General features: G+C 41.6%; 1 protein-coding gene across 1 annotated transcript in view; it reads right to left on the bottom strand.

The window, feature by feature from the left end:
- LOC109291960 (sodium-dependent neutral amino acid transporter B(0)AT1-like) overlaps nucleotides 1-16897 on the bottom strand; it is a 46873-nt gene that overhangs the window by 2411 nt on the left and 27565 nt on the right. The window contains exons 3-10 of the mRNA XM_019509210.1: nucleotides 15907-16044; nucleotides 15222-15403; nucleotides 14559-14669; nucleotides 11254-11366; nucleotides 9125-9253; nucleotides 7747-7903; nucleotides 5690-5894; nucleotides 1800-1959 (exon numbers count right to left, since the gene is read on the bottom strand). Of these exons, the coding sequence (XP_019364755.1) occupies nucleotides 1800-1959; nucleotides 5690-5894; nucleotides 7747-7903; nucleotides 9125-9253; nucleotides 11254-11366; nucleotides 14559-14669; nucleotides 15222-15403; nucleotides 15907-16044 (1195 nt within the window). The remainder of the gene's footprint in view (nucleotides 1-1799; nucleotides 1960-5689; nucleotides 5895-7746; nucleotides 7904-9124; nucleotides 9254-11253; nucleotides 11367-14558; nucleotides 14670-15221; nucleotides 15404-15906; nucleotides 16045-16897) is intronic.

Here is a 16897-nt window from a genome sequence, read left to right on the forward strand (position 1 = left end):
ATTTCATACCACTTGTAATTATTCTGAAGGAACCCCAATAAATCAAGATATTGTTTTGTATCATGATGGCTTCAGAGAGCAAGGATAGAGTGCATGATTCAGTTTCAGCTAGGAAAATTGAATATTGGTGGAGTTTGCCTCTGATATATTTTAAGACTCCCCAAGATTTTTCTGTTTGCCACTTAGAACTTGATATTTTAAAACGTATGATATGATTTATTGTGAAAAGGACAACAGACAAATTGACAGGCTTTTTAAATGGAGACTCTACATGTCAGGTTTATTTAGATAAGATCATTACAACTCTATTAAAAATGGGTTAAATACAGAGCATAACTACACATGCTCATTAATGTCACTTGTTTAAAGTGTTCTTCACTTGTAATCTGCTTAATAAATCCAGGGATTGTGGGGGTGGGGAAGGGAAGATCCTGATAGAGCTATTCAGGTGCCTTAAGAACTATGAATGCAACATAGATTTTGGAGGAATCTCAGTCATCATGTATGTTTTATTTTTTCCCTTTTATATGAGTGAGGTAGTGGCTCAGCTGCCAACTGAAAGTTGCTAAGGGTTTGAAAAGGCTGGTTTTAAGGTTGGGAATGTGCTTGAAGGGAAACAGTTTGCTGTATGTGAAGTCCAGGCCACTGGCCTTTCCTGAATTAATTCTTGCTTGAACTAGATAATCTGTTTTAGAAAAAAAAGCCTAAAACCAATTCTGATTCTATCATTAACCCAGCAATAGAGAATTCACAGCCTATGGTGACTTTTTCCATTTGTTAATTACTCTTATTGTTAAAAATGTATTCCTTATTTCCTGTTGGGATTTTCTAATTTCAACTTCCAGTCATTGGAGCTAGTAAAATTTTGTTAGAGTAATCCTTCAAGTGACTTTTATGTAATTACAGATTCACCCAATCTGACTAGTCACTTTGGTTATAATTGTAGTTGGCTACAATTCCCTAGATCACCTCTGGAACCTCTTAAACATGACAGCATTTATTATCTATCAATCCTCTGGAACAGTTGCTAAAACTGAGTGCTTGTTTGTAACAAGCAATTGGATATTTTTGTTACTAGATCAGTTATTTAATGTTTAATTTTCCTAGAACTCTTGGATGAAACCCCTGTAGACCTGGTGACTTATTGACTTTTAAATGTATCGATTTGCTCTACCACAGCTTCCTCTAACACTTCAGTTGCTGTTACAATTTCACCCTGATTACCAGAAATTACTTATTTAAAGCAAAAAGTTAATTTGTAAAGCAAAGCCCAGTGTATTTAACACTGGGTCAAGACTTTAGAATACAGGTTTTTTTCCTCTGAGGGTTAGGTGGTCATCCCTTCACTTAAGATTAGAATGAAACATGCTAATATTTACGTAATTACTGCATGTCTGCATCACTCTATCTGATTTTAAAAAGTATGGAGTTCACATGAAGAATATTCTATGCCTGATTGTTTGCTAAAGGATTTTATTCCCTCACAGTCTTTGGGAAGCCTAGTTTCATAGGTATGTGACTACTTATGAATGATTGATCATCATCTATTGTTAAGTGATTTGAATAGTTCTTATATAATATGCAAGTAAAGAACACTGAACCTAAATTGGCATTTTTTTCCTATTAATTGAGAACTATCTTTAAAAAGGCAGTTAAATTATTTAACTAAGGCTAATTTATATTTGCATAATTGAAGGGACTTCAATTAGAAAGCAGATATGGGCAGGGATACAACAAGTTCTATCGCTTATGTTGCTACATCATTTCTAGCAACACTCAGTTTTACTAGTACTTCATACCTGTCTATTCCATAGATGTACACAACTGAAAACATCTCACAAAAAGCAATGATCAGCAAGGGGATGGATCCAGCAAAACTGTCAAACAGAGCCAGCCAGTAATTACCAGAATTCAGTACAAAAATAAAGGCTAGCAAATAAGACCCTGCACAAATTAGACCTGTAAAGAACAGAGACAAATAAGTTATTTTAGGCATGGACTAAAGCAGCAATATTAATTTTTAGAAATCTTTCCAGTAAGCAGGAAATTCAACTGTTAATTTCTGACTAATTTTAAGATTGAAGACAGCGCCAACATTTTTAAAAATGACACGTTGAAAAGCCTAAAATGAAGGGCTATGCAAACAACTTCATTTTCAGGAGTAGAGAGAGGTAGTTAGCTGAGTTAGTCTGAGGTCAGGAGGAAGGCAGGTTGGCATCTTAGAGTAGAAACAGACATCACCTAACATCACATCACCATAAACATTTTTATAGCAACACAAATACTGAGCAAACAGATGTCCCTACCCTTTGTTGCACCACATCAACCACAAATCAAAGGCACTTTCCTGTGGTGGATGTCTGTTTGCTCTATGGCAGGAGAATGAAGGCAGCCCAAACTGCCCACACTGTCCATTCACTCTGGGTGGATGCTTTAGGAACTTGAGGGGTTCAGTCCTGGACACCCCAGGAATTCCCATGCAGAATTGGGCCCTTGAAGCCCTGAGAACACCTGCCAAGCTTTCCCCACTTACAGAGATGCGTCCCGGAGAATCTTGGGGCACTTCTCTATAAGTCGGGAAAGTTAGGGTTCTCTACTTATGGAGACTTTCCCTGGAATCTCCAGGGGCATGGTATGTCTCTTTAAGCAGGAAAAGCCCACATGGGTCCTGATGTGAAGACACAGAAACAGGAGAATCTCTGGAGCCCCATGTATCCATACTCAGACCCACCCCAAGATCTCCAGGGACCTGTCTGGATAATCAGGGAAAGTCAGGGTTTCCTCGCTTACCCAAACACACCCCCTGGAGATCCCAGATGGATCAGGAGATGTGTCCTTGGAGACCCTGGGTGATGGCTAGAAAATGATATTTAGAGATTTGCTTATAGGAATTGGCCTGTAGGTAGAGTAAACATCGCATTACATCAATGTTTCATAGATTCATAGATATTAGGGTTGGAAGGGACCTCAGCAGATCATCGAGTTCAACCCCTTGCCCCAGGCAGGAAAGAGCGCTGGGATCAGACAACCTCAGCCAGCTGCATATGTAGCCTCCTCTTAAAGACCCCCAGGGTAGGGGACAGCACCACCTCCCTTGGGAGCCCATTCCAGATTCTGGCAACCCTCACTGTAAACAAGTTCTTCCTGATGTCTAACCTGAATCTGCTCTCTGTCAGTTTGTGGCCATTACTGCTAGGTAAACAGCATCTCCTATTCCTTGCTGTGTCCCCTGATGAATTTGTAGACAGCCACAAGATCCCCTCTCAGCCTTCTCTTGTGGAGGCTGAACAGATCCAGGTCTCTCAATCTTTCCTCATAGGGCCTTACCTGCAGGCCCCTAACCATATGAGTAGCCCTCCTCTGGACCCTCTCAAGGTTATCCACAGTACATCCCTCTTGAAGTGCAGTGCCAAAACTGGACGCAGTACTCCAGCTGTGGCCTCACCAGTGCTGCCTAGAGGGGAAGTATCACCTCACTTGACCTGTTTATCATGCACTTGCTAATGCATGATAAAGTGCGGTTAGCTTTACTGATCACTTCATCACATTGATGACTAATGTTCATCCTGGAGTCAACTATGACTCTGAGATCCCTTTCCACTGCTGTGCTGCTGAGAGGGTCCTCCCCCAGTCTGTGTGTTGGTGATTCCTTCTCCCTAGGTGCAGCACTTTGCATTTGTCCTTGTTGAATTGCATCCTATTCTGTTCTGCCTACTTCTCCAGCCTGTCCAAATCCACCTGGATTCACTCCCTGCTCACTAGTATGTTTACTTTACCCCATAATTTGGTGTCATCTGTGACTTTTGACAGCATGCTCTCCATACCGTCATCCAAATCACTAATGACAACATTGAACAGCACTGGTCTGAGGACCGAACCTTGGAGAATGTCACGGAGTGGTGCCTAGGAGCGGCCGTGATCCCTCTAGCGCCCCCTGCCGTGTCAAGTAGGCAATCCAGCACCCTCTTTTCTCGCCTGCCACATCTTGTTGGTATGTATAGTTTTATATGGGAGGCTGCCTTTGATCCCCTTGTACACGGTGTTGTGCTGATACTGTCCCCGTTCCGTATGGAGTGACCAGGTGCACCCCAGCCTTATGGGCTGTGCGTGCCTCCTACCTCCCCTTTAGCACTCCCCAAGCCTCGCAGTTCTTCCGGATGTTATCTGGTCCCTTTCCTTTCTACGCCCTGCCTGGTGCCCCTGGGCTTGCCACGCAACCGGCGCCCCTTCTCTGGTGCCCCTGGGCTTGCCACGCAACCGGCGCCCAGGGGAATGGCAAGGGTTAAAAGTTTTCAAAAGGCTGTTTGTGACAAAGATCCATATTCTCAGCATTTGAGGCAGACATTGTCTGGAGCTAGCAGGCAAACAGGCACATATATCCTGGGAAATAGAAAACATACACGGTGTTCCATTTCAAAGATAATGGACCTTCAGAAATAGCATTAGGTCACAATGACCAGCTGCAAAGCCCCTGGGATTTCTAGTTGTGGTAGGCTAACCAAATTAGGAGGGTGAGCATGCCCAAATTAAGACACCAGTAAATGACCAAATTAAGATGTATGCATGCAATATGTTTGAGAAACAAAGGGATTATATGCTGACAGGACAGAACATGGAAAATGTGACATCTGCAGGGAGACCAATCAATGGTACCTGGAAATGAAGTGTCATTAGGAGGAAAAGAATACAAAAGGAGGGATTTTCAGAGCAGTTGGGGGGATCTTGAGGCCACCATGGGCAGAGGGCACACGACTGGCCCATCTCACCCACCCCATGGGGGGGCAGGGGGGGCAGCATTGACTTTTGACCTCCAAGAATGTTGACGTCTGACATTCAAGCAGAGAACCACAGGGTGGTGCTTATGTGCCGGCCAGGTATACCATCCTTCTGTGAAACAATGGAACCTGTAGATAAGCAGTATCATGGGGGTTATTTTGTTTGCTTTGCCTGCATTACTCTTATCTACTATTACTGCATATCAATAAAATTTGCCTATTATGAAATGGAAGAAGTCATGGTCAGCCTGCGGGTGGGGTGTGCCTGGAACAAGGTATCAGGACTGGGTCATAAATCTAGTGCCAACACTGGCAAATAGCTAGAACCACATGACAATTTAGGCACAAAATGATGGTTCTGATTCTTCACCTCACACCATATTTAAAATACTCACCTAGGGCATTTTTCTTTGTTAATTAAGAACTCATTTAAATAAACAAACCTGGGTTACACAACAAAGACTAAATAGCATTTGCTAAATTCTGGTGAGATCCTTTGGGAAGCAGATATCATCTGAGATTCATTTAACATTCAAGGAAGTACCCCAATCACAAGCCATCAGGAATCCTGGCATACATCTTTCTCAGTCTCTCCCATTGACATTGTTCTACCTTGTATTGCTTTGCATACAGAAGTAAATGTTCATTCAGCAAATGTTCATTCCATTTTCATGCCAGGGCCCCCACATCCCAGGTGAGTGTCTTAATTAGGTCACCACCTTTTTGTCTTGTGAATGATTCCCAAGTCCCTTTGTAAATCTAGCTCAAGAAATCAAAAGAAATCATCATTACAATGTTTCCATTTTTTTTCCACTGGCCAAAACTCTTTGATTTAATTTGCCAATACTTTTAAATGACCCGAACTGCATTAGATTCATGGGAAAAAAATTGTCCAGCCCCAAAATAACACTTACCTGTTATAAGTTCCTTAGGCCATTTTTTAGGAATGAGATTAAGGTCTTGTAAAGGTACAAGGACACCTTCCATGTTTCCAAACATCGAGGACAAGCCCAAACAGAACAGCATGATAAAGAAGAGGATAGACCACAATGGCGAGACAGGCATTTTGGTGATAGCTTCAGTGAAGACAATAAAAGCTAAGCCAGTTCCTTCAACCCCCTGTAGAAGATTACAGAAGGGTCAGACTTTCAGGAAACTGACAGTATTTAGCATTTAAAAGGATGGCGATGTTACCTGAAGATGGTAATACAATATGCTATATGTTGTACTCTTCAATCATTTGATAACATTTTGGATGATTGATTTTACAGTCTTAAAGCTTTTTAACATAGCTTTTCCTTGTTGTTCTAAAAGAAGAGAGAGCTGTGTTATGTGTAACACTTGTGCATAGCAATTTGCTCATACTTCTTTCTTTCAAAAAGGCAAGACATGGTAGCACCTTAAAGACTAACTGGTTCAAAGAGACATACGCTTTACGTAAAGGCAGAAAGCAACCATGTTTTGAGCTTGAGGTTTGACATCTGGGTCCAGAAATGGGTGTTGGGGAAGAGTTGGTCCAGAAGCTGGGGGGAGCTCCTACCCCATGTATTACACCAAGTGGGACATGTTTTAGGATATGATCAAACCTTTCTCTCATTCCTGCACTCATTCTCTTTCATCACAGCTCTCATGCATTACCCGTTCAATGTCTGGGGCAGCTCCTGCTTTATCAGCTGTATGAGCCTAACCTTAGAATATTTGTGTTTAATTATCATTCTGGTAAACAACCAGTTTTTTTCTGGGGAATGAATGTAAGAGATAAGTAATGGGGAAATAGTGTTGCTTAAGTTTACAACTCAACAAAATTCAAATAGAATTTCTTGAGACAATGAAAAGTACTTCCCCATTGCTGCAAGCAATGGATATATAAAAGTGTCTCAAAGGAAAGATCAAAGGTGTCTCAAAGGAAAGAGCAAAGGTATCCCAAAGGGAAGATCATTTTGATCTAGATTCGGGCATCAGCTACGGGCTGGCAAAGTTCGCAGATGACACTAAACTATGGGAGAAGGCAATCATGCTGGAGGACAGGCTGGGTGATACAGGTCAACCTGGACATGCTTGCAAAGTGGATAGACCAAAACTTGGTGGCATTCAGCACAGAGAAATGCAGGGTACTCCACCTTGGGAAAAAAACCCAGCATCATACTTATAGGCTCGGTGGTGCTACTCTCACTAGCACTGTAACCGAAAGAGACTTGGGGTCTTGATTGACCACAAGATGAACTTGATCCACCAATGCGATGCCGTAGCCAGCAAACCAAGCCAAGCTAAACTCTAGCATACATCCACCAATGCATCTCAAGCAAAACCAGGGACGTCATCCTCCCGCTTTACTCGGCCTTAGTGAGGCCACAGCTGGAGTACTGCATCCAGTTTTGGGCCCCGCACGTCAGAAAGGATGTGGTTAAGTTTGAGAGAGTCCAGAGGAGAGCCACCCGTATGATCAAAGGCCAAGAGAGCAAGCCTTATGAGGAGAGGCTGAGGGACATGGAACTTTTCAGCCTGGTGAAGAGAAGACTCAGGGGGGACTTGGTGGCTGCCTATAAGTATATAAGGAGGGTGAATCAGGATCTGGGAGAACAGTTGTTCACCAGGGCTTCCCAAGTGATAACTAGGTCTAATGGCCACAGACTTCTAGAAGGCCAGTTCAGACTCGAAATAAGGAAAAACTTATTTCCAGTCTGAGTGTCCAAGGCCTGGAACAGACTCCCCCCAGAGGTGGTGCAAGCACCTGCTCTGGACTCATTCAAAAGGCATTTGGATGCTTATCTTGCTGCAAGCATTTAATTCCTGCAGACTTCCTGCTTCTGGCAGCGGGGCTGGACTCAGTGATCACATGAGGTCCCTTCCAGCCCCTAAAGTCTATGAAATCTAAGAAACAAAATTTGCTTATATTGGAAGGTGTTAGGCACCTTGCATGCAAGCTTATCCTGTAGTAATTCTATAGATTCCATCCCTGATGTCAACTTACATCATTTAAGAAACTTTCTAGGTCACAGGTCTCAAACTTAAGGTTTGCAAAAGCCCCTGGATCAGTCATGTTATACAACTTCTGTAGTTCTCCAAAGTTTTCCTGGGTTACGTTACCTTCTGGCAAATCGAAAGCATTCATCAGAGTGAGAATATTTCTGCAAAAATGAAATAAAAGGATTTAGTGTTAATGTGTATGTGTAAGCAACTTCAGGATTCATTTTAATCCTCAGAGAATTTATCAAGAGTTCATTTTCTCTTATAAGGAAGGGCATAAGCAATGTAGGGCTGCTAAGAGAATGATGTGGATAGAATAAAGAATGTCCTACAAGGTACAGAGACAAGTATATGTGCACACAGTTTTTCACAGAAATATCTGGAGACCTGGAAATGAAAATCTGCCCCACAGTTAAGTAACAAATGAAAGACTTATAGATATTCTGCTATAATGCCTCATGGAAATTAATTTGGGTACATAATACAGTTTTACCTTCTAGGCTGGGCATCTTATTGTGAGTATATCTCCTGGGGTGCAGCAGGATTGTAGATTGATGAGAATGGGTATGTGATGAAACCAAACAATAATTCCCAGGAGGGGCCATGGCAGGATACCTGAATCAAACTACTTTGGCATTTCATTGAAATATTTTTGGTCTTTCAACTTCAAATTTGATGTCTTTGTGAAAACTTCCTTTTCACAAAAACAGCTTTGGCAAAAATCCCAATTTTCTATCATAATGGTTTTACTTAATTCACAGTTGTATTCACTAGCTCATTTCTGATTACACGAATGATTAATGGTTTATATCACTTTTACAATTATTACTGTTCCAGCACTTTCAGGGATGAGAGTGTATTCCCAGCTCACTATGTCTATGTCAAAGGATTTTGCCATCTTAACTGCTTTTATTTCTGAAAGAACCATTTTAAAAATGAAATAAAATGGAGTACCAATGACTAGATGACTAACTCCTCTAGAACGTCACTTTTTGGAATAATTTTCTCAAGGAACTATGTCAAACAGACTTTAGGTTACCTCTAGTTAGGGCAAATCAGACAATTGGTTGATAAAGTCAATTTGGTCTACCTACTTGTATTTAGAACACCCCTCCTCCACATCTTTGAATGGAAGGTTATTATAAGCTATTGGTTTTGCATGCAATTTTAATTTTTTGAAGTTATAGCTTCAACTTGATATACAGAACAAGATTTTATAGGGGACATGACACCACAACATGTCAAGATGGCTGTTTGTGTGATCAAGTGCCCCTCCAATAAATGATGGAGCAATTTTAATTTAGCTAACAGTGCTGAAAACCCAAGCTACTTTTGTTCAGGCCAGACAAAAGTCTCTATATTAAGTTTTTATGCAACCTTACCTGTCAAAACAAGCATCATATCTCTCTGTGGCTCTGAATCCAATGATGGAATAGATGACAGTTGCTGCGTAAATGGATGTGAAACCATTGATCACAGAGATAATCACTGCATCTTTCTCACAGTTATTACTGTAAGTCAAAAGGTAGAAATCTTAGTGAGTATGAAACATTTCCGCAATGTTCTTATTACATTGTCTGATATTTTACTAGTAATTCTGTCATTTAGAGGTATAATTAAATAAAAAGCGGATACTAATAAATGTAGTATCTCTCTTCTTGTATCAAATTCCATTAGGAAGACAATACAACAGATTGTTCAGTCTTTATAATTAAATTTTAAATCTTGTGCAGCAGCTTGAAGAAATAATCTTCTAATTAAGCTAATACCCACTTCAAATAATCCATGAATTGTTAAAATGTGCAGAGGTTACAGGCAGGGAGAGATCACCAGATCAGATAAGTCACTAGGGCTCTGTGATGGACTCAACAAGTCCTTTCTCTACAGCCAATTTTGTTTAAACTTTATTGGCTCTATAAACTTGGTATCAATTCAGAAACATGTGAAAATTATTTATTATTAATAATGCTTATATTTATTAGAATAGTGCTTGTGGATTAGCCAAGAAGGAGGTTCCATTGTAGGAGGTACTGTACAAACAAGTACTCTCATTGGTCCACTTGTTACCTTTAAAGAAAGGTTCCATGATAACTTAGACATCTGTCTTTAGAAGGCTCCCCATGGCCTTGCTTCCTTGCTCCATGAGGTTGCATTGCCAAAAGTACTGAGGTGAAAATGAAGTAGGGGCCATTAAAAGAAAAAGAGCTTAACACCCATGGACAGACTCCTCCTTACTTTTTCAGTTCGTATAGCATCAGTTTCAGTAACAAAGCCCTCTACAATCACTGAGGTATTTGCAAATTAAAGGCTCTATATACTAGGACACTACATGTACTTTGTGCTGTTCTGGTGATGTAAATTAACTATAAACTCAATTTATAGGCCCTCTTTTACAGTGGTTTTGAAGCGCCCTGAAGTACCATTGACGATGTCCTTAAAAGTTACAATTTTAAAAAGTGATGCAAAATTGATACTCAGTGCTAACAAATCATTAGAGCTATAGCATGGTAGCATTCTCTTTGATTTTATTGTTTAGTATTCCTGTACACAAGTATAAATATAGTTTGTTTTTTTTCTAAAAAGAACAATTTCCAGAAAAAAGTATGTAAGAGTGGAATTTTATCTCTACAGAGATCCTGATCCTCTGTGCGGAGGCATCAAAACCCTTTTCTACCTCTGGATTCCCTAGTGTGATGGTATCTGGAGACACCAAATTACCGAAGACCTGCCAACTCTGGCATTTTTTCCTCATTTTTTGTAGTGCTTTGTTCAGAAAGGTGAGGATGAGATTCAGAATGGTAGAAGCTCATACAGGACAATGCTGAATCTGCAACATTGTTTGGCATTGTGATGCTTTGCTCGGCAATGCAATGAAAAGCCAACGTGTCTTGTCCGCACCATGGGGATGGCATGTCCCACCATGCTGGCCTGGCCAACATACTGCCCACCTGTACCCACAGCCATTCACCAAACCTGAAGTTTGCTGGTAAGGACACTCAAGAGCATTCATTTGAGGTGGTTCTTGAGCTCTTGGTCTCCAGTGTAATTGAGAACAGCCCCCCAGGAATGAGCCCAGAACAGCTTAACTAGCCAACTGCCAGGTTTAAAGCGTATCTGTGGATGTTGGGGATGTAGGGTAGGCTCAGGCCTCTTCTGTCAGGAATATGCCTACATGGTGCAGATGAGCCCAAAGGCATTCTCAGGGGAACAGGGATCAGGGGGCTGATGCTGTGCTCTTCCTTCTTCCCAAGTGAAATGGGCAAGGTCTAAGCTGTCTCCATTTTTAGATGTTAAAAAAAACACTCCAGCTCTGAAGAATATTCATATAATTAAAAAGCAGAGCCTGAGCACAACATATTTCATCTCAACCAATGAAAGCAACTTCTAATGGTTCCTACTGCATTTCCATCTCAGTACTTTTGGCAATGCAACCTCATGGAGAAAGGAAGCAAGGATATGGGGAGCCTTCTAAAGATCCAATAGGATTAGATTTTTTGTGCTGGATACTTACTGAATGGAATTGTAACTTGAGAAGGAAATGAGGCCTCCAAAGGCAAGGGAGAAGGAGTAGAACACTTGTGCTCCAGCATCCAGCCACGTGACGGGGTTGGCCAACTCAGCAACCTGTGACATCAGACAAAAGGTAGTGAGTGTCTCAAATCAAAACTTGGGCTGAACATCAGACAGCGCCGGCCCAGGAGGGGGTGCAAATCGGAGTGACTGCCCTGGGCCCCATGTTTTGGGGGGTCCCGCAGACCCGGCAGTGTGGCTGCAGCTCCTCCTGCAGGGCCCACCTAGTACTGGTGACTCTGTGCTGCTGCTGCTGGCGGCTTTGCGTCCAGCTGCTGGCGGTTTTGCATTTGGCTGCTGCCCCCCACCCCGCTGCTGCTTTGTGGCCAGGCCCTGCACCCAGCTAGGGTCGTCTCTGGCTGATGCATAGCTTATATCTGCTCTCTATGGAAGACAGCACTCTGGAAGCAGACAAGTGAATGCCTTTATCAATTTCATTTTCATAAGTAAACTACTTATATGTTAAAATTAAATCAGTAAGATTTAAAGTGGAAATAAGATAACAATGCTCATATAATTTTGTCTCCTTTTATCTGATAGTGGGTTCCTCTCTTGTTTCCTCAAATTAGCCAACAGATAAACTTTAATATTTGGACTCTCCTGGGCAGCTACACCCTTTCTATTTTGAGGAGAAACTGCTATAAATGTAAGACATCTTAACGGTGGTATCTAAATTGCAGGAATTATCATCCTAATTCTACCATTTGTGCCTGAAATTCAGGTCTGGCCCTTTCCTCTAGTAAGGTATGGGTGCATTTGAAAAAAATAGTGTAGATTCCCTGTTAAGAGGAGGTAAATGAACAATCCAGATCACTCTGAAATGACCCCTTGTCCATTCAGGAATTCCCAAAATCTGAAACAGTACATACATACATATACACATGTATATACACACATACATTATATACATAATATCTGAAACAGCAACAAGAAGTATTTAAGACCTGCAAGAGTAACTGATTGACAAATCTGCTTCAGCAGTATCCTAATGTGTTTGGATAATGCAAAGCGCAGCTCTACTGTTCACACTTCAAACATGAGAAGCTGTCTTTAAGTATGCCTGAAAGATACTCAGAATAAATATAGATGACAGGTTCATTTTCTCCTTGCTGCTAATAACATTTAGGGGCAGATCCAGAGTGACCACTTGGCACCTTACCTTTGACATGACAATGATCAAAATAGACTGGGTTAGGAGTCCAAGACCCCTATACAATAAATGATGAGACTTGAGTACTTCCAAAGGTCAGTGCAGAGAACCAAGAAACACCTAAAATCAAACTAGTTCAGATACACTAGGCACAGAGATGTGTCTGAACTTGCACCCATCACTGAGCTTAGACACCTAACTCAGGCTGTGCATTAGTTGTTTCCTTTCACCTGGGATCCAAACTGTCCAGGCCATCTTTTAATGGCTGGCACCTAATGAGGATGGTTGTGGTAGTCACCTTTTATAACAGCCTTGTGTTTAGAGTCTTAAGCCAAGAAGTGGGAAATCTTGGTTCTAGACACACCCTCTATCCAAGAGGATTCATACCCACACCTCACACTTCCCAGTAGAGTGGCCTAACCACTAGACTACAGAATGAAATGACTAGAGGTCCTTTCCAACTTCAGTGTTGAAGTTTGGTCATTGAGCAGCCAAGGCTGCACGATTCATGAGAAATATGGGATTCAAGAAAGAGGAAACATCACTCGGCAGCCCAGTGATGAGGGAGCTCCCATGGGAGGCAGGAATCCCAGGTCCTGATCCCTTCTCTCTGAACCATTTATAACTTTAAAATTACACAATCATTGATTTAAAACAGGAAAAGAATGAAACCTGACATAAGCCCAGGTGTTCTTTCTCCCCACCCAGCCTACCCACAAAGGTGTGAAGGCTGGTTCCCTTTGACTTACTACAACTTCCCAGGCAAGTTCTCTGATCGCTAGGCCATTAGACAATGATTGGCAATAGCACCACTACCATCCTGGCCATGTTTTTGAGTGAAAGTGATTCTAGCCACTGCACTTAGTTCTAAATGTGATGTTGTCAGTGGGTGCATCTATGTGAGATGTTATGAAATGCGATGTTGTCAGTGGGTGCATCCATATGAGATGTCTCCATGTCTACATGTCTGGCCCTTATTCGGTCATAATAAATTAATAAATGCTGCCGGAGGTTAGGACTTGTAAATACAAGCATTGTCCTGCAGCAGCATTATTTACTGTGTAGCAGCACGTGTAGACACTGATGGAGCTAGCTGGTGCACAAGGGTGCTTCAGTACAGGGGTTGCCTGCTGGCTGTCCCTACACTAGAGCACTCTTGTGCTCCAGCCAGCCCCTCTGCAGCACATTGAGCTGGGTCAGAGCAGCTCTGGGCTGGCAGGCTGACCCCCTGGGTTCCTTGTCAGTCAGGGCTGCTCTGACCCAACTCAACATGCTGAGGTCCCAGGCATATCTGTAGACGCAGCATGCCCAGAAGCAATAAACTCCAGTGCTGCAGTTTATTGCCCTGTGCTAATAGCAAGTGTAGATGTACCCAGTAGCAAGTGTAGATGTACCCAGTGTGACTTAAATGAGCTCTAAGGATGATCTAGAGATCAGATTCTTCTGGGTATATAGACAGAGTTTTTGTAGGACTGAGATACTTAGGAGTTCACACTGGATCACTTCTGAGCATGCCGATGTTGCAGCAGAGCTAGTCTGGATCACATGAAGGATGTGGACAGTTTAGTAAGAGACCAGCATGGGGCAACAAAAATGGTTTGTGGCCTGGGAGACAAGACATACAAGGAAAGACTGAAAAAACTAGGCTCTTTAGAAAAGAAGACTGAGGAGGAGTTTGATAATAGTCTTCAAATACCAGAAGGGCGATTATAGAGAGGATGGAGATGAGCTTTTCTCTGGGATTTTAAGAGACAGAAATAGAAGGAATGGCCTCAAGCTTCAGCAGGAGAAATTTAGGTTGGGAGTTAGGAGGAACTTTCTGACTACGAGGGTGGTCAGACATTGGAAAAGAGTATCTAGAGAAATTGTGGTGCCTCCAACCTTGAAAACTTTCCAAAGCAGGTTAGATAGACACTTGGTTGTGACAGTTTAGTTAGGGACACTAGACTAGATGATGTTATGAGTTTCCTTCAAGCCCTACTTTCCTATGACTTTGGCTCCTAAATACCACCTACATCCCATTTAGGTGATAATGGGACCAATCTGGATCTAGCCTTTAATAGCTTCATTGACAGGCAAAGAATCCAATCACTTACATTGGGAGTAAAGAGATAAACAATTCCACTGACTGATCCTTTCAATGTCAAGCCACGGATTAAGAAAATGGTAAGTACAACATATGGAAGTGTAGATGTTACATACACAGCCTGGAAAAAAAACAAATACATATTTAAAAAGTATAAGATAAAGCACTGTTTCATAGCAAGAATAGCTAAGGAAGAAAGGAAGGAGGAGCGAAAACAAAATAATAGATCAGATTACCCATGATTAATGTGCTGTGGAACCTTAAGCTCAAGAACAGTTTGAATATTTTAATTTATAATTACAAAGCACTTTTTCAGTCAGGGCCCAAATTTAGAAAAATAGCAATTCTTTAGCACTCAAATCAAATCATCCTATCTGGATCTGTAGCAATAAAATCAACAATCCACAACCTGATGTTTGCTAATTGCTGTTGACAACTGGTAGCCATTAGAAAAATGTGTCTATAACTTCTGTGCCTCTTCCCTGCGCCAAAAATTTAGAACTAATGTGCCTGTGCAGAAAATCTTTGTCAGTATAAAGTTATAGAACTACCTGATATGTCTTTATTAGTTATGGCACAATGACTCTAGCTTCTCATATCCATGTATATAAACAGGGAATCACAATAGCATAATCAATATTATTTCACTCTCATGTGAAATTAAATGTAGTACCTTTCCCGTTGTTTCAATGCCTCTGATTGTGCACACATACAGAACACCCCATGCACATGTTAAACATAGTAAAAGCCACCACTGGATAGTGCCAGAATTGTCAATGGAAGTGGAAACATTTAATGTTTCTCTGTACCAATAATAATCTACAGGAGAGCTTTTGGCACATTCTTCCACAAAACCTGAAAGCAAAAAAAAAATTGTAATTCAGTAAATCCTATATTCATTAGGTAAAAAAAGAAGCAGAGGCATAGCAGTAATATTGAAGCATTATTTGCTTGGATCTGTCCCAACTTGACAATATTTTTACGATTAAAAAAAATCCCGTTGTCTGCATCTACAAAAAATGCTCTAGAATGCTAGTGTCTGCATTGGATCCTGCATACCATTGAGAATACTGTGTATGTGACAAAGTTAATACATCAGTCTATCTCCTACAGCCTCCTGTTTTTTCATTTTATTTAAGATGCCCACTTTAGTGTCAAGTATTGACACAAAGTTTGATCTCATTTTCCATAAGCTAGCTGTATGCTGAATATTTTCTTGCAAAACTGAATTATCACAATATTAAAATGTTCCCTAGTAAAGCAGCATATTATCCTTATACAGAAAGAGACTGTATTACATTTGTTGCTAACTGCAGAAATGTGCTCTATAGAAAAATGTTCCATTGCATAAACTGTACCTGTTCTGTTTGCATTGAGCGGGCACTGGCTCCAGGGCAATGGCTCTTGGAAGGAGTTGAAGAAATACCACATCACCCAGGCAATGATAGTGTTATAGTATAGGCCCACAAGGAAGGACACAAGCATCGCTGCTATGCCTAAAAGGAGGAGGAAAAAGAGCATGCCATGCAGCTTGCTATCATTTTAACTGTAAAACTAAAATGAACCCTCAGACTGCATCCAGTCAGGTATATCAAAGCAAATTTTATTTTTAAGTGATGTGAATATACACAGCCCTTGGCTTCTAATATGTATTATAGGCTAGTCCTTACACACACACACACACACACACACACACACACACACTCTCTCCAAAGTCAAGAACTGAAAGGTTAGGAAATGCCAAAATTAAGGTTTCCTCATCTAGGACATAGACTGGAGGATGGTGGTGGAATGCTAAGCTGTTCAGTGTTTCTTTTTATCCTCCTCATTATCAGCCACATATACTGATCCCACTAAAGAACAGATAGGAAACTACTGGCCAAGAAACATAACAGCCAAGCAGTAGCATAACTAGGGGTGGGTGAAAGGGATGCCCGTTTTGGGTAATAAGTTAAGAGGCACATTGGTATCTCTTTCAATCCCCACAGAATGTGGGCCCTGGCAGTGTTCCCATGCTGGAAACTTCAAAGCCCAGCAGCTGCCACTTGAAGAGCAATAAACAGGGCAAGCAGAGCGCACATGCTGGCAGCAGCAGCTCAGTTGGGATTGTGGAGTTCCTGATGTGGGTAAAGTGCAGTCTGTGACCAGACCCCCCTCAAATCTGTGCTATCACCTCCCTCACCCACCTCAGAACCTATGCCCCCAGCAGCCCATGCCCCCACCCTGCTCTCGCTCTTTGAACCTGTGCCTCCCTAACCCTGCTCTCAAAACTGTGCGTCACTCCCCCCTCCTCAGGGTTTGACCTAGCAACTCTGTTACACCACTGCAGCTAAGACATCCTCAGTGTGT

Source organism: Gavialis gangeticus, unplaced genomic scaffold, assembly GCF_001723915.1.
Source record: "Gavialis gangeticus isolate Ggan-Ray unplaced genomic scaffold, GavGan_comp1, whole genome shotgun sequence".
Lineage (NCBI taxonomy): Eukaryota > Metazoa > Chordata > Crocodylia > Gavialidae > Gavialis > Gavialis gangeticus.